Below are 23109 nucleotides of genomic sequence, written 5' to 3'. Positions count from 1 at the left end.
TTTGCTGTAATTATTTAATTTAATAATTAATATTATTTTGCACAATTAATTAATTAAGAATAACAATAAAAAATATATATAAAAATTACTATAATTAATTTAATTAAATAATTAATAATAATTAATTACCAACTAATTAATAATTATAAATATGAAAAAAATTATAATAATTAATTAACTAATTAATAGAAATTAATTACCAATTAATTATTAATTAAAATATGTACAAACATATATCAATTAATTAATTATTATTAAATTACTTCCCACCCTATTCCCCTATAAACCCATAACCCGCTACAGAACATATTTATCAATTAATAAATTAATTAAAAATAATTTAAAATTAATTCTCAATTAATTAATTAATAATTCCTACTAATTAATAATTAATTTAACATAATTAAATTACTTCCCACCCTATTCCCCTATAAACCCACAACCCGCTACAGTAGTAAAAGACAATATTTAATAAAATAACATTAAAAATAAATAATAAAACATAATAAATACAATATAATATACACTAAATATATTTAAAAATTGATATTAGTAACATCAAAGTTATTAATTTCGATATTATTAACATCGATATTTACAACTTCGATATTACTGATATCATACCAATATCGATATTTAGACTGTCGATATTACTTACCTTCGATATTTTTGTATATCGATATTTAAACTTCGATATTTTTGCATATCGATATTTAAAAATCGATATTTTGTCTCTGTACCAAAAAAAGTAATTGTGCTATTAGAACAACAACAGAACTCAAAGTTATATAGCCAATGTGCAAACAATTTGCACAAAGGAACTTTGGTGTTCTGACACAACACACATTATATGCATTCATTATAGTAGAGCAATCCAGGCGTGAGAGAAAAGACAGGCCTGGAGACCAAGAAGATTAAATGCACTGTCATGATAAATCAGCAACATTCACACAAAGTGCAACTTGAGTAAGTTGAGGATACACAGCATGCATACTCATTCGAGAGGCCAAAGACATAGCTGAAGAAAAAATATGGTCTAGGTTCAAGCATAAATACCCAGCAATAACTACTCCTAGGAAAATCAGGTGACTTCTGGAAGCAGAGTTTGTTGGAAGACAATCATATTGGGCTCAGAGGCACAGCTGAAGACTAAATAGAGTTTTTGCTCCAATGCCAGAGCTCAGCAACATTAACAGACGTAGACTCATAACAATAGGACTTCCATTTCTCAGAGCGCATGCCATAAATAAACTATATTGGAGTAAAAAGAGCTTCAGAGCAAAAAAGCGGGGGCATGGTTCACAAAGCAGTGTGCAGTTTATGAGTGAACATGTGACTGCCAGGCTTCAGGAAATGCTCCATTTACTCCCACATAATATCAACAAGACAATTTAAAATGATATTACATGCAGAGTAAATAACATGCAGGGGACAGGTCCATGCCTTAATGATCATCCTTGAAACCCAAACACCACAGTCTCGGGACATTTACAAACATCTACCAACATTTGCTTCCCTAGATATGGTCAGAGCCTTACCACATGCAAGGGCTGGAGTAAATCCCTTTTCAGGATTGGAATGGAACTATAACACATCCAAACAGTAGACAAGTGAATATCTTTATTGTTAACTTATCTTTATTGTTTAAGTAAATTAAAACCATAGCAATGTCGTAATACAAATTGGGTATCTATAAAAATTATTAAAAGGTATTTAAAAAAACATGTTAATTATTTAGTCCTCAAGACCGGAACCGGTAACCTTAACATGAGGCCAAATAAAATTTGTTAAATATTCCGTAACATCATTTTGCTGTCGAGGTATGGTTTTTGCACGTAGTAACTTAGCAAACATTATAAACATTTTTTTATAAATTGCAATAAAGATCCTAACCATTATTGTATTGGAAGTACCACATAATTTTTCTCATAAAATAATAGGAATTTCATCATTTTACAGGTCAGCTGAGGGTCTGTGGTGCCAAGTCCTCTAATGATTGCCGATCTACAAGTTCGAATTCTTCTGTCATTAAAAGCCTTTCTTAGTAGGGCAATGCGTTTCGATTTTAGGCTGGGGCAGACACATATGAGATGGATAAAATCTTGCCATGCTACACCACATAAACTACAAGATTTGACGCCTGTATACTTCCATGATGGTTGTTCCGCCAGGCTTGGTAATACCCCAAATCTAGTTGCCATTAGCTTGCGTTTCAAGTGGGGCGAGTATGTTGCTCCAAAGTATTCCGCCGGTCAAAGTGATGTATAGGATTGCAGAACCATCCAGCCATGGGATCTTTTTGCTAAGGTACATTTGTCTTCCAATAATGATTGTAGCTTTGCCGCCTTATTTGTTATACTACGGAAGATTTGGAAGGAAGGGTTCTGCGCCCATGATTCCATCGTCTCTGTGTCATTCAACGCCATTTTTAAGAATTTGCCGTAGCTTGCATTTGGTTCATCCTGGGCTTGCCACAAGGCGTCATTTAATCTATTAGATCGATTCTGCCAATGTTTATACCAAGTTTTGACCACAGCATATTTTCTCCCTATTTCCTGTTTGATCAGGCCGAATTCCAGTTGGACCTGTGCCGGAGCTGCTGTCTGTGGTAGACTGAAGACTTTTTTGTAGGCTTTTATTTGTAGAGAGTCTAGGATTTTTCCATCTTTAACATTTAACACTATGCCTGCATAGGTTATTGCAGGTAGTAATGATCACTTTGCGTAGAATAACATAAAAAACTTTAGCGGGGTCTATGAAAAGTTTTTTTTCAACAGAAACAAGTATTGAAACTGTGGAGTAAACTATTGAAGGATTACTCTTTTATCTCAACCGCCACTTTAGGTAGTTGCATATATATTTACAAATGTGTTCATGTTTCTAATTTGGCAACACTATTGTCAATGCAAGCTAAGCTTGCAGCTTACTCTAGTACCCTATAGCACTCACACCAACAATGGAAGCTTTGCATTAGTGAATCATGTATACAACTTGGAAGAGGTATGCTTTGATGGAGGATCCTCAATCAATTAACTATTATATGATGCTGTAAAGTTCATGGACTTGTACAGGAGGAGTTTTGATAGACTCAACTTATCAATTTGCCAAGATAGAAATGCAGACTTCTTGCACTTGTTGTCTTTTACCTCAAACAGTACAATATGTCCTGAGATGTGGGCCACAAAATGTGACACCCCTGAATAAATGGTGGCCTAGGTAACTGTTTACAAGTCAACAAATGTTCTCTTGGGGTACTAACTGAGTGAGCGAGTGCCTGCACTAGTTTGGGATGCTGACTGCTCCTTGAGTGACAGTGATGTACATGGGCTAATGGGTGTTAGTTAACTGATCAGTTTGCCCTAAAAATTAAAGTTTACTCTTCATGGGCATTGCCTACCTTCCAATCTGCTGGATATCAATGCGTGAATGGGAAGGGTGTAGGACAGGTAAACTCTACAGTTGCAACTCTAATGCTTTCATTGCATCTTCACAGAGACTGTCATCATGCTCTTAGCTGTGCCCAGAGCCAGATTGCTGCAGGAACTAGCAGGGCCGTAGCCATGGGGGGCCCAGCAGGCCCGGTCAGGCCTTCTTTTTTTCTGCCCCCCCCCCAATTGAAAGGCCAGAAACAGAGTTTCTGTTGTTTAAAAACATAGTTAAGTTTGACAGTGCACAGGAACCGTGGCCTCTGTCCTGACGGCTTACTTGTACAGAAACTGAAAGTAAGACAACAAGGCAGAGAGAGAGAGGCCCAGGCAAGGGACATGGTCCGAGGGTGCCCTGCACAGGCGTGCTTAATGATACAACTATTAACTATGAGTCATCATGAGTTTGGGAGGACAGATCGTTAGCTGAAGTCTCACATTCATAAAGAGGGCACTGCAGCAGGGTGTCATGCTTGATTGATTGATTGAATAAAATTTATAACGCGCAAACAATAACCCGAAGGCATCAAGGCGCCTAACAAAACAGATCAAAAGAGTAGTCGCTACATCACTGCAGATACGCTTGCACAAAAAGCTGAATGAATATACTGCTTCTGGGTCCTGGAGCCTGTCGGCGCTGCATATAACTAGTGACTGCAGGGACACGGATGCAAGGCGAGTGATGGCAATGCTAGGCCTCCACCCAGCATACATTTAGAGGCCTGTATTGCACTGCATGTGTGTGCATAGCACTGCCCAGTACGGCAGCATTCCGATCTTGCTCTGCAGTTGTATCATTGATTACTGACTCAGACTACCACCACCACCAGCACATGAGAGGGGCTGCTCCTTGTGACTTGCATCGCACAGAAAGTGGCCTCACGGTAAATGATCCAGCCATTGTGAGGCAGGGCTGTAGCCAAAAGTATTGTTTGAAAAAAGATGTAAATTTTGATATTTTAGAATAGGCAATATATATTATTGCATAATATTGTGTATGGTATGATTCTCAAGTGTTGTGGAGGAAACAGGAGACAAAGGGTTAATTTTAAAACATGCTAGTCAAAATTAGTTACAGTAAAGACACTTCAGTGGGCTGAGGCTATCACTAAGGATTTCTTGAAATATTTGTATCCAGTGTTGTAACTTGAACATATTATGCCAATTGCCTTACACAAAACTGAAAAAGACTTAAAACTAGCTGTACCGGAGGATTGGGGGTTCCTCCTAAGGCTCTTTATAATAGTTTGTGTGCATATTGCATTATAAAACATACTGTAGAAATTATATTGATCACAATTAGATGTAGCTTTACAATTGATTTGGGGTTCCTTGCCCAAACCTTTTCAGCAAAATGGTGGCAAATAACACAATGTTCAACAATACAGGTAAAAACTGGCTTTTATTACAGATGACCTCACAGGTGGGGGGGGATGTTGGTTCCCTAAGCAATGGTGGGGTAAATATATGTCACTAGTACATTTTAAAAAACAACTGGCCAAAAGCAACAGTGCACTGTAATTGAGTTTTAAAGTTAATACAATAAAACAAATGAGCTCAATAAACATATAGCATAACATCAGCTCTACAAATATTTGCCAATGTGTTCAAATGACCAAAGTTATAAGCCTGTCCCTTACAAAAATTACAACTTTGAGTGTACATACACATACAATATCGTACTTCAATGTACACTCTTTGTAGACTGATTATTTCTATACATTTAGAGAATTATGGCCTACATGCATCAAATCAAAAAACGGTCGCAAACGGACAGATTCTCAGAATCTTTGCGACCTTTGCGACCAATATCTTTCCCAATTGCAAAAATCGCAATTTAAGGAATCTCTCATTTGCGATTACTTAAATTGCGATTGCATTTAAGGAATCCGAAATTGAGATTCCTTAAATGCACTGCATTAAGGTGTAATAAAAATTGCGATTTTGATAATAGGGGGTGCAAATTACCATGAAGTTGAACTTCATGCTAATTTGCAAAAACTTTGAAAAATTTAATTTTGTGTATTTTTCAAAGTTTCATGTTGCGCACACACATGCCCTTAGGGCATGTGTGTGTGTGCAACATATGTGCACAGATCAATTTCAGGGGTGCAACTAGGTTTCATTTTGACACCCTTGCACCCTTGATATTGCATGAGCAATTCTTGAGTACCTAGTGGTACTCCCAAATTGCTCATGCAATCTCCAATTCATTCCTCACAATTTGTGAGTCGCAATTAAGGAATGTGTAGGAATCACTATTTTTATAGCGATTCCTACATGCATAGGCTTTTGCGATTCCTTAATTGCGATTCCTTAATAATCGCAATTAAGGAATCGCCAAAGCCTACGTTGATGCATGTGCCAGTATGTCCCTAATTTTAGCTCACCTATGGCCTTGAGGATTTGAAGGATAAAAAAATGTACTGCCTCCCAAACACACACCCTATGTGCCAAGAAAATAGCAAACATCAATGCAGGATGGCATAAAGATTCAACAGAGCGAGGCAGTCTTTGGAGAAAATAGCAATTGTGTAAACCCAGAACGTCGGTGCAGTGGTGACTGGTGATGTTTTTTGGTGCTGGGGCATACATGCCTGCCCCAAACTGCACTGAGCGATCAAGCACAGTTTGTAAACCTCAGTTCGTCCATACTATTTGAGTGGTTATTCCAAATAATCTTTTTGAATAGTGAGAAAATAATAATGTCAGGAATCTCACAATCTTATGTATGCTCAGCAAAGCCATATATGTTGCACAGTGTTATTCCATAGGTCACAGGGCTCTTACAAGTTTGAAGAAAGCACTACCAACAAAACAAAGATCGATTGGTACCAGCTCTTGCTCCTAAAGAGAGGGAAACTGTTTCTTTCAGAAAGTGACTTTAGAACTGCTGTTCAAGCACTTGCACTGTTGCGTCTCAATGGTGGAAAATCCCTGTTCCGTAAGGCATCCTACATGCCACAGCCTGTCTCATCCAGGGCCTGAAGAAATGAGATCACATCACCCCCATCCCAAGGGCACTTAATTGCCTCCTCTTGATGCTGGCCTCATCTCTAAAACTAGCAGCATCATGTACAAAGTCATCACAACCAACACTCCACTTATTTTGCAGACTAGTTCACAATGTCTGATGGGTATATTGAGGATTGTAAAGTATAACAGCAATGGAGGAGAGTTGATTTAGAGCACTTTAGCGTTGAGAGGCACTAGAGGGAAAGCGCTGACTGAGTTTTTTTTAACAAAGTACACAACGAATAATGATATTGCAATGATATGATATGCGTTTTAAAACATGAAGTCTAAAATTTTGTTGTTTGAATTTGTAGTGTACCCCTGACGAAGGTTGATAAAAGCAACCGAAATGCATTGGGAAAATGCTACTACTGAGGATGAACTATGTATGTTTCCTGCAGTAAAAATAAAGCTCGGATGGGCATATTTACCGCATCAGAATTAAATACATAAAGGTTTTTCATGTGACGGACGAAAAGGAATTACTACATGAGAACTGGAATAAATGGATTAAAATTACGAAACTGGATACATTTTTGGAATCTTTTGTGCGACGAAGCCTTTCAGCAGTGCTTCCGGTATGGGAGCAAAATTACGTTCCCTAACCCATTGTCAATTACTTTTCCACATGAATGGAGGGCGGACCGTGTTCCCGGAATGCACGCATTCTACTGTTAATACTGATGATATTGAATACATGGATGAAATGGAGTGCACTCCACCCTATAATTGTGATATATTGAGACCCAGCCATGACACCATCAGAATGCAGACTAGGAAGTGTTGAAAAGTAAAATAATAAGGCAGCTTACCTCTCCCTCCGTGTACCCAGGATCTGGAGTAGCATCCCTCGGGACAGCACCAACTCTGATCCAATTTAGGAAAGAGTTGAAGACTCGCCGACTAAAAGAACACTGCATCACAATGCATTACCAGTCCACAACCCCGCTCCCTCTACTATCATTTGTTGACTTTATGATTGTCTTTGATCCTGGCCAGTGCTCTGCTAAAACTGTCTTGGTTTGTTCTCTAGAACTTCAATGTACAAACATACATACATACAGTTTACACCAATGATTCAACATCAATTCTCAGATTACAGTAGTGATTGTCATTTAAATATCAGCTTTAAATTGATTGTAAAAAATGCAAAACATTTATCACAAATCCTCAGTTTTACAGTTTCTAAGGAATATGCACTCCTTTGTTATTGAATTCATGCTTTTAATTTTATGAGAGTATACTCAATCACCTGAAACAAAAGCTTATCAGTGTTATAAAAGGTTTCAACTTTAGCAAATGTATGTTTGGGGTCTCAGTCTTGGTTTGTCATTTGTATCAAGTACTCACATATACTAGTGCCATGCATGGATAAATTATAAATTGCTTGTCACTAATCATCATGTCAGGACATGGAATCACTTACTATGTCAAGAATAAATTATATTGTGCCAGAGCTAAAATTGCACCAGGGGTAGGCACATCACACAGTCAGCCTTGCACATACTCATACACACCATCATCCTCACACACACACCCATGTTCCACCCCCACACAATACCCCCCACACACACTCCCACAAACAAACACACATACACACGCTGACATACACAGATCATTGAAGATATTTATATGGGAAATATTTTACAGTTCTCTTGAAAAATATAGTTTTCAACATCATAATGACAGACCCCAAACCACTGCAGAGCTTTAACATTGTCAGGACTAATAGTGTTAGGTGGCAAGTTTATCGAAATTATGCAACAGTTTATCTAGATTAAGCTACATAAAATCCAATTTTTGTGGCATATACTGTAAGCACATTTTCATTCAGTTGTGCTAGGATTTTTTTTTAATCTATCTGTAAATTAGGCACATTATAGGGAAAATTATAAAACAAGTGCAGTAAATCCTTATATATATGTGGTAAACTCGGCAGTCACAGAAGGGCTTAAAGCTACTGCCATTCATCATTGTCAGTTTCCTTCTCAACAATGTATTAATTAAAGGTAAATAGAACTTAAAAGCATTCTAATTCCAATCAAGTGTCTCTGGTAGGTCGATTGTGAATAAAAAAAATCTATTTCAAGGTAAATCCCAGAAACTACACATGTAACAGTAAAGACAAAGAAGAACTTAAAATGGTCTGATGCAGCCGTTTTGAGAGTCTAGCAACATTCACAAACCACTCGGCCATTGGCCTTGAGGTTTATGAAGGCAATAGAACACCTTGATGGCAATACCGGGTCAAATAATTACTTTTTATGTCTCCCTCTGTAACTCTCTCTTTTTCTCTCTCTCTCTAGGAACTCTTTATTATCATTTTAATTTTGGGGAAAATGTTGAAAATAGTAACTGAAATACAGAACTGCACATGTCTGCTTGTGGTTAAGAACAAACAAGAGAACAATTATAACGTTTATAATGTGGAATTAAAAAAGAAAAACACTTGTTGCTATTCTGTATGTAGAGTTGACCGAAAAGATTATTGAAGTTGTTCTCTTCACGGTTCAGCTAACAATGGGCACTGACTGCAATTATAATGTTTAGATTTTGTCAATGAACAGACTGTTGAATGGTGAGAGCCAATTAAATTATGCTGTTCTCTGCAACCAATACTGCATAATAATGGATTAAACACATTTGCCACATATTTTTGTGGCTCAAATTGTTTCAAAATAAAACTTTAACATGTGCCCCACAATGCTGCATAATTCGCTTTTTTCTTGGGCTTCATAATTTAGATAAGTTTCACGCATAATTTGGTCATTCCTTGATTTAAAATCCAAGCAGCTCTGAAAATGGTGACGCTCTGCAGAGTTGTTGGGGCTGTCCTTATGATAATGAAGCTAATATATCAGAGGGAACATTTAAATATTTTCCAGAGTTCATGGTTCACTGGGAAATCTGGATTTTTACACATCATTTTATATATGACGTTCACTCTGCTGCTTGAACGACCCTCGACCAGCCAACGTTGATGCCGTCGGTAGTAGCAGCCGCTACCTCAATGTTTACAGGTGCTGGATCCCACCAAGTAGAAGGACATAGAGACGGCACACCAGGAAATCTTGCACAAACCCTTTATTGTGCACTCTTTAACCAAGGACGACGCGTTTCGGCGTAAGCCTTTATCAAAAGGCTTACGCCGAAACGCGTCATCATTTTATATATGTATATATTTATGTATGCTTACCGTGCAGTGACACAGCTATTAGAGCTGCAGCAGCTGTAACGGCACTGGTGCCCAGTGGTTTGAGGGGCTCACTGAGCCCTGAATAATGCAATTTTACTTCTCAAACAGCAGCTAATGGGCCCATTGTCCTTGCTTGTACCAGTGCCCATAATGATGCTCTGGCTACGCCACTATTACTGTCTTAAGGTCCTGCACTGGTTATTTCTTGTTTCTCACTTGGTTTCTGTTTCTTCCATCTTTTCACTCACTCACCTTTGCACACCTTCCCACCCTTGTTGCAGACAGACAAGGCCAATCAAAAACCCCACCCCGCTGTAGTTGGTAAAGGGGTAGAGGCTACCAACTATTCATTCCCCTTTCAGTCTTTGGCGGGATAGTAAAATAATGCTGTTCTTTAAGAGACACACAAATGACTTTATGAATGAGCTGTGTTGCAATAGTGCCCACTGGAAAACAGCCATATTGAGCAAACAATTATGATGTGACCTGTTTTTCTTTCCCACTACCAATAGACTGCTTGAGTTTCAACCCTCTAACCCCAAATTAATGTTTTGCCTCAGATGGCTGTTTTCCAGTGGCACTATTGCAACACAGCTCATTCAGAGTCCTTTGTGCGGCTCTCAAAGAACAGCATTCTTTTACTATCACTCTAAAGACTTAAAGGGGAATGCATAGTTGGTAGCCTCCACCCCTTTACCAGCTGCCGTGGGGCGGGGTTTTGATTGGCCTAGTCTGTCTGCAACAGGGTGGGAAGGTGAGTGAGTGAAAGCATGGATGGATAGATGGAAAGATGGATATACGAGCGAAATGAAGGATGGGTAGCTGAGTAAAGGTGAATGGATAGCTGAATGGATGAATCAATGAAAGGATGTCTGTAAGGGTGTATGAGAGAAAGGCAGGAAGGATGTATTAATGGATGGATGCGTGAAAGAGTGGATGGATGATGAGAGAAAGAATGGATGGATGGATGAGTGAGTGAGTGAAAAGATGGCTGATGAGTGAAAGGGCAAGCAGACAGGTACAGGTCCGTATTTCAGTTACATTTTCCTCAAAATTAAAATGACAATAAAGAATTCCTAGAGAGAGAGAGAAAAAGTTAGAGAGGGAGACATAAAAGGTAACTATTTGGTCCAGTATTGTCATCAAGGTGTTCTACTGCCATCATAAACCTCAAGACCAATGGCCGAGTGGTGTGTGAATGTTGCTAGACTCTCAAAATAGCTGTATCAGACCATTTTTAAGTTCCTCTTTGTCTTTACTTTTACATGTGCAGTTTCTGGGATTTAGCTTGAAATAGCTTTTTTATTTAAAATCGACCTACCAGGGACACTTGATTGGAATTAGAATGATTTTAAGTTCTGTTTACCTTTCTTGAATAAACAGTTGAGAAGGAGACTTTAAGCACTTCTGTGACTGCAGAGTTTACCACATAAATATGGAATTACAGCACTTGCTATATAATTTTCCCTATATTGTGCCTAATTTACAGATAGATTAAAAAAAATTCCTAGCACAACTGAACGAAAATGCACTTACAGTATATGCCACAAAAATTGGATTTTATGCGGCTTAATTTAGATAAACTGTTGCATAATTTTGATAACCTTGCCACCTAACACTATTAGTCCTGACAGTGTTAAAGCTCTGCAGTGGTTCGGGCCTGTCATTATGATGTGCAAAACTATATTTCTCAAGAGAACTGTAAAATATTTCCCATATATATATATATATATATATATATATATATATATATATATATATATATCTTCAATGATCTGTGTATGTATGTTTGTTTGTGGGAGTGTGTCTGGGGATGTCGGGGGTGGAACATGTGTGTGTGTGTGTGTGTGTGTGAGGATTGTGGTGCGTATGAGTGTGTATCAGTATGTGCTAGGCTGACTGTGTGATGTGACTACCCCTGGTGCAATTTTTGCTCTGGCACAAAATAATTGATTCTTGACATAGTAAGTGAGTCTATGTCCTGACATGATGATTAGTGACAAGCAATTTATAATTTATCCATGCATGGCACTAGTACATGTGAGTACTTGATACGAATAACAAACCACCACCATTCCATCATGGTGCCGCGGTACACGCTGCTCCTGCTCACATAGACAGGAAAGCACCGACCATGCTGCTGACGTAGACAAGACAAGAGGCTAATGGCCCGCAGATCTCCATTAACGTTAGTTTCATGTTTGCAACACAAAAAATGCTGTTGGCTGAGCCCGTCTTGTTTGGAAAGCCAAAAAAAAAACATACTAAATCACGAGCCAAGGCAAAAGAAAAAAATAGTGTGCCGGATAGCACATAAATGGTCAGAAGGGAAATGCTACAAGGGCCAGTGTCCATGGGAGGGATCAACACAGCATAAGGAGGGACATGTATAACCGATTCACGATAGAAAAACAAGGGTTTTCGAAGGGAACATAAAGGAACTAATGAAATGCGGTGGGCGTGCTCTAGGCCCACAGAGTAGATAAATGATGTCTTGAAGAGACATTGCATGCGCTGCTAGGCGAGACCTAAAAACTAGCCCACCTATAAACAACCCACACAGTGATCTGTCAGACTAGCCCATTTGGCACTGCCTGATTGCCCTTTAGGCCAGTCCTAAACTGCGCGTGGACTTGGGAAATGATGATTTGAATTTTTTTTAAAAAGGTAGCCAGCAGAAGGGAGAACTGCGCACCACCCATACATGCCAACAGACCCATTCAGACGGGAGACTCCTGTTTTTTAAGCAAACACTTGCTTTATTTCAGCAATGTCCTACCTAAACTTGCCTTCCTTCAACGTGGAAAATAATGTCCTCCGATCTTTGCTTTTTCCAAATCTCACTTGTTCTTGAGTGCACCTCTGTAAGCAGCCAGGGTGCATTCCTGGTTGCATCACAGTGCCACATAACATCCTTTGCAGAGGGGGCCCTTTTGGCTGTATTCCAGCTAATTCTTGGTGGGCTTTGGGCCAGAGAGGCGGGCTCTATAAAAGAGTCTCGTGTGCGTCTTTCATCAGAGGCAGCTGAAGCATCCGGAGAGCGCGCCACGGATGTGACCCTCCTGCCCGGCTGTTTATAGTCTGCGTGCGCGGACGGTGCTGCTGTCCCAGGTAAGGCTTTCGTTTCGTTACAGCTTCAGGCCCGGGGGCATAAAACTACTTGTCAATGACAGATTTAAAAAGACAGAACGTGAGGTTCAATCTTTTTTCGGTCCCGTCTACCCACGGCGTTCCCACTGTAACTGATGCTCGCTCTCTGTCCCGCGACATCTTGAATGTGGCGTAGCGGCAAAACTGTCGAGTTTAGAACTTGGGACCTGATTTGAGTGTCAGTGGAAGTCTTAATATCCACTAATCCTGGTCAAATCACCTTATATCCCCGCCCACAAAAAATGAAGGGGTACTTCTGTAATACAGCTAGTGATTCTGTAAAGTGCTCTGATGCCTGAGGGTCGAGTTCGCGCTATTGAAACAGCAAAATATACTAATGTCTTTGGAGAAGTATTTAAGCCATAAATAAAAGTCGTCCAGCTTCAAGAATTCACAACGTCACATAGATTCCGAGCTTGAAGTCTCTTTAAAATGTAAACCCTCTTTTCCTTTGCGGCTGGAATGCGAACAAGAAAAAGTTGCATCTGTGAAATAAAGCAGGTGTTCCACACTTCTGCACTTCGAGTCGCCTGTTGCATAAAACGTCTTTTCACTTTCGAGACAAGAGGCAGAGTGCGGATGTAATGGAAGCATCACGCAGATGAATCCCCGCGTGCATCCTTACGCATATTGAAATATTAAAGCTACACAACCACTGAAAGAATAGGATGGAAAATAGTATTTTCACAGATGAGCGCCTGTCTGACTGTAAAAGTAGTCCCAGGGGATGTCAGCCTTCACGGATAAATGTTGCCTCGAGTAAAACTCCACACCTGCCGTAAACTCTGTAGTAAACGCTCCTACACCCTGACTGAGCATTGCAGATTTGTCTCTCATGCCAGTCACTTGTCTGCCAGTGCCCCCTTGCAAAACAACAATAGTCCTTTATCTTAGTCAATGCGGCCAGACTGGATTATGTCCAACCAGTACGATCTAGAATAAGTGGAAGAGGTGTGGCGCAGCGGCCAGGGCGCCTGACGCTGGACCACAGGGTTTGCGTTCGATCCCCGGCGGCAGGTAAGGCCGCCGGGCACATGGGCAATAGCTCTCTTAATCTTCCCGACGGCCCCCAGGGCCTTGACACTCTCGGGTAATTGCTGCGCTTTACAAATACTGGATTTCATTTCATTTTTACATTGGGTCTCTCTTTAAAAGGCTTGGGGTATCAAACCAGCCTCCAAGTCACAGTGAGCGCTTGCCTGGTGTTATGGAAGGAGGCCGACTGAGCCTGGGAAGGAAGGAGGGGGTATTAGTCTAGTAGACCTCAGAATTTGAGCAGCATCTTCTCCCTTGTCGTAGGGGAGCTGTGTTTACTCCCATGCAATCCTCGGTTGGTGCCCTCCCCACGCCAACTTGATGGTTGGCGATCTGAGTTGTTCCAAGAAGGGCTTGTGAGTGGGATTGGGATGTACTGCAAGTGATGGAAGAGTGTCAGGAGAAGCACCATCTTCATAAGAGATACCCTTCCAGCTCCCGGTAGCTGCAGACTCATCCGCTTCTCTAGGTGTGCAACCACATCTATACTTTCTCTTCCTTAGTTGTCTAAGGTAGGTACCTTATTCCAAATAGGGACCCTTGTCTCCACGTCAGGCAAAGGAAGGACACCTTCCCAGATAGCCCCTGCTCACCCCCTCGGTAGCTTGGCACGAGCAGCCACTTTGTCTCAGCGTTTGGTTGCAAGTGGCCAATATCGCATTTTACCGGATTCCCTGACATAGACATCATTTCAAAATGCCAGTGGTATTGAAAGAGATACCACACAACCGTAGACCATAGCTGACGTCACAGTGGTGACCACCTACCCCACCCTTAGTCCTTCTGAAACCTCTATTTGTGGGATGGGGCTGGACTTCGATCAAGGAAGAGCAACTATGTGGCTGCTCCGCGGTCCACGCAGTGGACCCTCATAAGAAGGTGGCCACCTTAGTGCCACATGAGGGCACACGATACAGCCTAGTGCTGAGGGGTCCTAGTGCTGGTACGGGTTTTCTGTAGGGGAGCCGGCCACCAGCCGTACCCGGCAATCGCTTGCAGTATGCTAGTAGCCAGTAATGTTAGTGGTACCATTAATAAGTTCCAGGAACAGCACTTTAGAGGATTACCATCTGACTGGGGAAAGTGTTTGGATGCGGGGTGAGGGGATATCGCCCCTTCAGTGGTATGCTTCTACTACTAATTGATTTATGCATGGTGCAGTCCAGGAGGTGTGTCAGAGTACCTGATAGATCCTTGGTAGAGCGTGGTATGTGTCAGGCAATATTTGGTACCAACCAGCAAAAGGTAAGACCACCGGGGGCTCCAAAGCAGTCCACACATTCACACAGCAGGAAATGTATTGACCTGTCATGCAACGGTCCCCTATTAACCTACACGAGGTAGAGGTCTTATCAAGGGGGCAGGTGCAGTAGGGGCCATGCTGCATTAGACTCACACAGCAGCAGGACGTCCAGTTGGGGCTGGTGCATTCACGCACAGGGAGGCGGCCAAGCGAGCTGGACTAGGTACTATGGTCATGCACAGTAGGCAGAGGTGTCCAGTGGATTCACATACATGGGGACTGCACCAGGACAGGAAACTGCACATGTTAGATTCCGATGTAATGTTTCTGCACCACTTATATTGTTAACAGTGATAGGCTTTCCCTGTTAGGAAGCACCAATAGTGGGCCAGGCGCGTACTTTGGGAAGGATGGTTACAAATGTATAATAGCCTGTGGTGGCCAAGCTAGCAAGACATTTTCACCCTATCTAGTAATGGGGGCCCCTATGGGGTACAGTGGGGGGTTCTTGCTACTCGGGCAGAGGACAGGAGGTTCATAGACCTTTTCAGGTTCCCCATGGCTTAGCCAAATGATCAATGCACAGGAGGATGGGGGTTGATCACAATGGTCATTGGCAACGCCCGACTGGCAGCTTGCTGGATAGAATGTTTTGTATCGCAAAGCAGAGGGGTGCCAGGAGGCACACCAGTAAACGGGCAGGCCCTTGTTCTTGGTGGAGGGAACTTCAGTACGGGGACACACCTTTGAAGAGGGTCCAAGTTCTGGTTTAAGTATCCATGGTTACACCCAGTGAAGGTCTTGCTGTTGTCATCATTGATTAACTACAAAGTACGACAGATATGGAGCATTTTAGCTACCCAGCGGATGTGCATCACAAGAAGACCTAATACACATGATATTAATGCCTTAGTGACGCAGCTGCGGCGCAAAAGATGCACCATGCTGCGGGGTATTTACAACGCGACGCATCTGGGAGATGCATCACGTTGTAAAGCCGTGCACCAGGAGTAGGCGTTCCTGCGTGGGGGAGTGGGGGTGTTCCGGCGCAGGAACGCCTTCCAAAAGTGGCTGAGTGAAATCTACAAGATTTCACTCAATCACTTTTGAACCCATGCTGCGTCAAAACCCTGTGCCTGCTTGAAGCAGGCGTAAGGATTGACGAAGCATTGTAAAGCTAGGGCTCCCCAGAGCATTGCTGGTGCTGCGTCGTGCTTGCGATGCAACTCCAGCAATGCGCCCCCTTTACGGCACAGATGCGTCACGCATCTGTGCCGTTTTTTCCCCATGGTGTGCCACATTGTAAATGCGGCACATCCATGGTGGCGGGGCCGTGGCGCACAATAACTGGCGCATCCCTGCTGATATGCAGGGAATCGCCAGTTATTGTAAATCTGCCCCTCGATGCCTCCTACACGCCAGGGAAAGCTATGCCCTACTCTCATCAAACCCTCACAGCCCATGCATGCAGGAAAACATATACAAGAGGCTTCTCGCCCTACCAATCATGGACTTCAGTGCCTCTTGGGCAAGGCAGGATGCAGAATTTGTAACTACCAGAGGGAATCCTGGTTCCACATTATGGGCCCGATTCACAGAACTAACTTAAGACAAAATCCTAAACGTACTACTTTTGGTATTCACAGAAGTTAGGATTTTGTCTTAAGTTTGTCTTAAGACAGACTTAAGACAGACTTAAGACAAAATCCTAACTTAAGTCTGTCTTAAGTCTGTCTTAAGTCTGTCTTAAGACAAACTTAAGACAAAATCCTAACTTCTGTGAATACCAAAAGTAGTAAGTTTAGGATTTTGTCTTAAGTTAGTTCTGTGAATCGAACCCATTGTGCTGTTTCCCCAAACTCTCCAGTGACTGTCACTGCCTGTTAGTCTTATTCTGGGCCAAAGGAATAATAACTTGTAGAAAAGCTTCGTACCTGTGTTTCTCCAATGACACTCCAATGACCTCAGCAAGGCTGGGGAAATTCATGGACATTATTCGATCAACACCCCAAAATGTCACACCTGGGTGACATTGGCCCAGTCTCAACACAACGCATGCACTTTTTCTGTTATACTGGGGTCTAGAGCCCCAGCCTGCTCTCTTGCCCACCCCACTTCTCATGCACCAGCACTTTTCGGAAAAAATGAATGCACCCGCATGTTTCAAAGGCTATATGCAAAGTAAGTTTTGCCCCTGTGATTTGTCATGTCGCGCCACAATCACTCTGCACTTTCTTTCTTTCTGCCTCAACTCTTAGGGGCATATTTACAAGACAGTGACGCATCTGTAGTGATGCGCCACTTCCCCTGCGCCACCCTGAGAAACCCTTGCGCCACCATGGATGTGCCGTATTTACAATACGGCGCACCAGGTGCAAGGATTAACAGATGCGTCAGAAATTCTGTGCATCTGTAGGAGCAAAAGTCATGCATTGCTGGAGTCGTGTCGCTAGCATGACGCAACTCAAGCAATGCATTTTGAGGCCTTTTCCAACTACACTGCCTCACTCTTTACGCCTACTTCAAGCAGGCATACGGTTTTGACGCAGTGGCGTTGTAGAAGTGACACAGTGAAATCTTGTCGATTTCACAGTGTCACTTCTACGAGGTTTTCATGCGTGGGAATGCCCACCCTGCATACATTTTACCTGATGCAGGTACAATGTGACGCAGGGCTTTACAACGTGGCGCATCTCCCTAGATGTGTCACGTTGTAAATTGGCCACATTGTTTACGCCATCGCTGGGTCATAAAAGTGACGCAATGGCGGGGCAAAAGTGTTGCAAGGGGCTTGTAAATCTGCCCCTCTGTGTTTTTTTGCATTCTTTCATAAAAACATAATCTGGTTTTATGTTAATAAAAGTTAATACACATGCTGCTGGATCACGATGCTATTCCTGCCAAGAATGTTAATGTTGTTTGCAATGTCATTTCTTTTAAGAGGTACTGGCGATAGTCTTTTAACCCCTTCGCAGCTGGGCAAATTCCCATGCTGTGCTGGGGGTGGGGGGGCGCGCACAGCGCCCCTGTGCTCATGACGAGGTCAGCTCGTCATGAGCCACGGTGGTCTTGTGCTCATGACGAGCTGAGCTCGTCATGAGCACACCCGTTTCTTTAGAACGCTCGCACAGCAGGGGAATTAGCCCCGCGTGTGAGCGTTCTAAAGGTCATGACGAGCTCAGCTCATCATGAGCACACGAGCACCGTGGCTCATGACGAGCTGAGCTTGTCATGAGATTTGAAGGTGTTAATAGGGTTCTAACATTTGTTTATACTTGTACTCAGGAAACGCTGTGTTTGTTGCCTTAATGTGTTGATTTTAAGTAATCCATCATGAATAAAACTCACTCATTCATTCATCTTTCATCTCTGTATTGCAAGAGGCTGTTTGATCACGTGTGCCCATTTTTCCTATATTTTTATTTGAATGTATAGTTTTGTAGGATAAGAAAATATAAAGGGGCAGGACAAAGACCCAAATAGCTGGGTCCAACTTTTCTAATTCACAGTTTTGAAACCTATAACGTCAGTGTTTTCTTTTACTGTCCTAGGTCAACAGACATTAAGAAGGTTCTGTCACTCCCCATTATCACCATGGAGGCCAAGATCCGGTTGGGGCTTGTAATGGCTTTGATGTCAATTTCAGCTTATTCAAGCACAGATTGCTGCATGTGTATGCACCGCCACCCACAGGAGGTCTTCTGCAACTCAGGTTTTGGTAAGTATTGTTAAATCTGAATGTCTGATACTGGTTCCGTCTTCTCTGACTGTTTGAGGTTTTTACCTGGACATCAGTTGAAAGGTTTTTCTCCAGTGAGGTTCTTTACACCCGGGGAAAGCTATGGAAGCAAACAGCAGGTGTATGTTATGGGGTCGAGCACAGGAATGGGTTCAGAAATGTTCTGTATCCCCACAAACACTATGTGCTGCTCTTGAAAATGTAGTGTCTGGTGAGAAGCATCTTTAATATCTGTCACCTTAGGTTAGTTAGTGGTCAAAGGTTTGGCTGTGCCCAATATTGTTGGAAGTTTGTTATTTACACTGCAGAAAAGCCTGGTTAGAATGGGATTTTCAAAATATACATCACACACTACAACTTGGTAATGATCCATGTGTACTGAAGGAAAGAAAAAAGTTCCACAGCGGATCTTGCAGCCAGCACCTCTATTTTCCGATGTCCCTCTAATATCCAATTTGATGTTGTGCTGATAACCTCCAGGACCTGCTGCGGTTTGGTCCGTCATGGGGACACCGCTCTGAAAGGAGGCTCTCCAGCAATTTTGGTGGCAGCTTATTATGGTCTGCGCATTTACTGTTCTTTGGATACCAGAAATTTTACACTAATCTTTGGAACTTCTTGGACGAATTGTGTCTTTTAAGTATAAACCCTTGACGTGGCTAAAATATTATCCGGATATCGAAAGTTTGACATAGGCATCTGTACTGTTTGGATCAAACGATTCCATTGACGTCATTTTCGTCGCTTCAAGTTCTGACCAACACCCTTGCCCTGACGAAGCTCCCATGGTTGGGGAGCGAAACGCGTTGGCTGTCCTATAAATGAGAAAATAAAAGAATTTATTTTTGATACTACATGGTCCTGGCTACTTCATCTTTGGTGCTGCCTCTGTTCTGTTTCTTATGTGTACTGAAGGACATTAGGTTGATAAGGAGATAGTCCCTGTGCTATTAGGAACATTTGTGAGTGAGTCACATAATGATGTAACCAAGAACACCAAAAGTACATCCAGATACATCCTGGGCAGTTCTGAGTTTGTGATTACTGTTCACTGCCAGGAGATGGCTAGGTGCATTTGGGACAATGGGGACCCCATTTACTTCCGCCTGTGCAGAAGAATGCCGAAGGTGTCCCGGAGACAAAAAAGTGTTCTTTGGTATCTGTAACTGGGAAGTAGAATTTGCATTGAGGGAGAAATGTAATTTTCATCACTATCTCTGCAAGGAGGAAATTCTGTTCTCCATTTACTGGGGAGACACACAGATACATCTTGGAACACAAGCCTCTCCAATCATACTCCACTCCAATCTATGCCAGTTGATGACGTCATTCTGTGATGCACAGATGGACTCTAGTGAGACCAGTGCATCCTCACTGCAACAAGAGTTGCATCAGCTGTTCAGCATGAACTAAAATACCAAAGGAAACTTGTACTCAGATTGAACCCCCAGTGCAAACATTTTCAGAGTTTTATTAAGTGTTAGTTATGTAGTTTTAAATATTAGATTGTTCACCTACAAGTGTCTATTATAGCCTTATAGCCCGCCGTAGAGGGCTATACCGGCTATTAAAGGTCCTCTCCAGCGTTAAAGGCCCGAGCCGAAGGCGAGGGCCTTTAACAAGGGAGAGGGACTTCAATAGCCGGTATAGCCCAGCTACGAAGGGCTATAAGGCTATTAGAACATTCTGCCACTAGAGGGCAGAATGTTCTAACAAAAGAAACAAAGCCTTATGGGAATGCGAGGGGATTGGAACCCCCTCAAGCTCCCTGAAGCCTTTGTTCACAGCCAGAGCTGTGAACAAAAAAACATTGGAATGTTGGAGCTCCGGGCTTATACCAGCCCTTATAAGCCCGGAGCACTCCTTTGTTTTCAATGGAGCTCCCAACATTCCAATGTTCTAATACATTTTAAACGTGGAGTAGTTGAAGGCTTTCTCCTTTCAAGATTTTCAGGGGAAAGGATGACTCTCCTGACAGCCTTCTTTGCTTGGGAACTGGGAGATATCTCCTGGGAGTGTTGCAAGCAGCCCAAAAGATATTTAAAAACTCCTTTGGCAAAATGGAAGTATATTTTTAGTAAGAGGGAATAAAGACTTCAGAAGAATTTCATGAAGGCATAGCACTGGAGTAGACCGAGAGCGTGGCAGAACAGTGCTGAGCAAACAAAACCCCAGTTAAGGGGCAATGAACATGTATGTGTATATGTATGTGCCATTTCTGTTGTGCAATCCTAGTCAAAAAGCAGTGGAGCGATGTACAGACTCAAATATGAGCATAAAGTCAGCAAGAGATAGGAGGGGTAGGTGGTTGGTGAACTGTTATTGCATTGTGAGGTAGTGATGTGATTTCGTCTTTAACTCATTCTTACATTGGAGCAGCTATGGGGTGGTCCTGATTAATATGTTCAGTTGTGGGGTGCAGAGGTGGAAAAGGCTTGCTGCCCTGTGTTCTCTCTACCAGCTGCGGTTGGATGCCGGCTCAGCCCTTGCCTTTGCGCTGTCCACAGGGAGCCTGGAAGCACCCAGAGAGAGAAAAGGTATACTAGCACACTTTGAGGTGACAGTCACCAATCTCCCAAACCAAATGCTAATGCCCGCATGATCTTGTAAATTTATTGCAAGACAGGGGACTCATATTATACCTAATTTGCTTTATTTTAGTAACAGGAGTCAAGAAGCAAAATAAAACTACATTTCCTATAAGGATCAAGGACTACAAGCCAATAGAAGAACAGTAGTAAATTAATAAAACCAATCAAAGATAAGGAATCTCTATAACAGCTATCCTGACTACAACCAGCCCTCTTTTCTCGCTGCTCACAGTCAAGATAAGCAATTTTTTCCTTAGCTCTAAATATTTAAAACTCAATACGTGTAATTTATTGTTTTTCTTACTTAATTTCACAACAAGTGATCTTTTGGTTATAATATAATCGATTGTTACTCAATGTTATTGTGACACAGTTGTGTCGAGCGACAATAGGTTTTTCCTTAAAGGCTACAGGTATTCATTCACTGACACAGTTCTTAACAGGCTCTTCCAGCCCAAGCCCTCAATTAAGGGGTTCTCTCTTTCTCTCTCTCTCTCTTTCTCAGAGGCTGACCGTCAAGCATGTGACTTCACTCCAGGACATGACTGTGGTTTAAAATTTCCCCGCTCCTAGCGAGCAAAGGTTCTCTTGTCCATCTGTTCCCTTCTTCACATCGCGGGCGCTTCTCATGGGGGACCATTGATGTTGCAGTTGACTTCTCTTCATTGCACTGCCTGTACCCAGACTCTGCCTGCTTCTACCTCCAGAATGTGGGTCACCCTATTTGTTTTGGAAGCAGCCTCATCATAGATGGCACCATTATCTCTGCTGACTGACCCTTTAAACAAATAATATTTACCCCTTTCAATACTAATTTAAGGAGTCTTTCAGATATTTTGTGTCATTGTTTCTTCCCTCCACAATTCTAAAGTCTTATAAATATTTCACATTGTCAATTATTGAATTATTTCATATTTATTTTTACTTTAGAATATTTAACACTACTTAAGAATGTCCTTCAGATTTTCACGATGATGATGAACATGAGGACTTTTGTAGTAATTTAAATTCTGTTATTCAGTCCTCAGCTAAATAAGCATTGTCCTCCTCTGTGAAAAAGATTACCAAAAATATAGAAAGTACTATTGAAAGTATAGTGACCAAAAATTGTTTGACCTAGTCTGCGGGGGATGGCAAGGTACAAAATTTGTCTTTTAAAATATACAAATAATTAATCAACTTCTAATAAGGATGATGTATCGAATAAACAATTATCTACTTATGATGAGAAATATGTTGGTGAGTGCTCTTCAGACATGAACGTGGACAGTGACCCTCCAGAGCCTCATTTGAAGGATGGGAAAACAGCATCTAACACACAAAGCTTTCCTCAAACAGTCATACAAGATATTCTTGACTCAGATGATGACAATTATTTCCAGGACACTAATAATGACAATAACCAAGGCAATGACTCAGATTTCTCTGTCAGATCGAAAAGTAAGAAACATAAATTGTCTTTTGTCTCCTCAAATAAAAAACTTTAATGTGAAGTTGATCCAGCGGTAATTTCTCAATTCAAAACCTCATCTAATTCTATTTACCGCTGAAAAGGTGTTGGCCCTTGACACTGTATTACCTTCAGGAGACTTTACATAAACATGAAAAATCAAAATACAATTATTATTTAAGTCAATGAAGAGAGTTGGTGAGTATTTTGAAGGTTTTTATTTTCTAAATTAAAAGTGAAGTTTTCTCTGATTCTTTATTCATTA

General features: G+C 41.6%; 2 protein-coding genes across 2 annotated transcripts in view; both read left to right on the top strand.

Moving 5' to 3' along the window:
- Positions 1-12626: 12626 nt before the first annotated feature.
- Positions 12627-23109, top strand: part of LOC147684581 (metalloproteinase inhibitor 3-like) — a 63676-nt gene continuing 53193 nt past the window's right edge. Inside the window, exons 1-2 of the mRNA XM_086940419.1 lie at positions 12627-12747; positions 18616-18782. Coding sequence (XP_086796545.1) covers positions 18659-18782 — 124 coding nt within the window. The 5' untranslated portion in view covers positions 12627-12747; positions 18616-18658. The remainder of the gene's footprint in view (positions 12748-18615; positions 18783-23109) is intronic.
- Positions 12667-23109, top strand: part of LOC147684580 (metalloproteinase inhibitor 1-like) — a 159013-nt gene continuing 148570 nt past the window's right edge. The window contains exon 1 of the mRNA XM_086940421.1: positions 12667-12747. The gene's annotated coding sequence lies outside the window, so the exon portion shown is untranslated. The remainder of the gene's footprint in view (positions 12748-23109) is intronic.

The sequence above is a fragment of the Lissotriton vulgaris genome, chromosome 10, assembly GCF_964263255.1.
Source record: "Lissotriton vulgaris chromosome 10, aLisVul1.2, whole genome shotgun sequence".
In the NCBI taxonomy this organism is placed as follows: domain Eukaryota; kingdom Metazoa; phylum Chordata; class Amphibia; order Caudata; family Salamandridae; genus Lissotriton; species Lissotriton vulgaris.
Note: the sequence above shows the minus strand (reverse complement) of the source record. Positions and strands in the feature narration are given on the sequence as shown.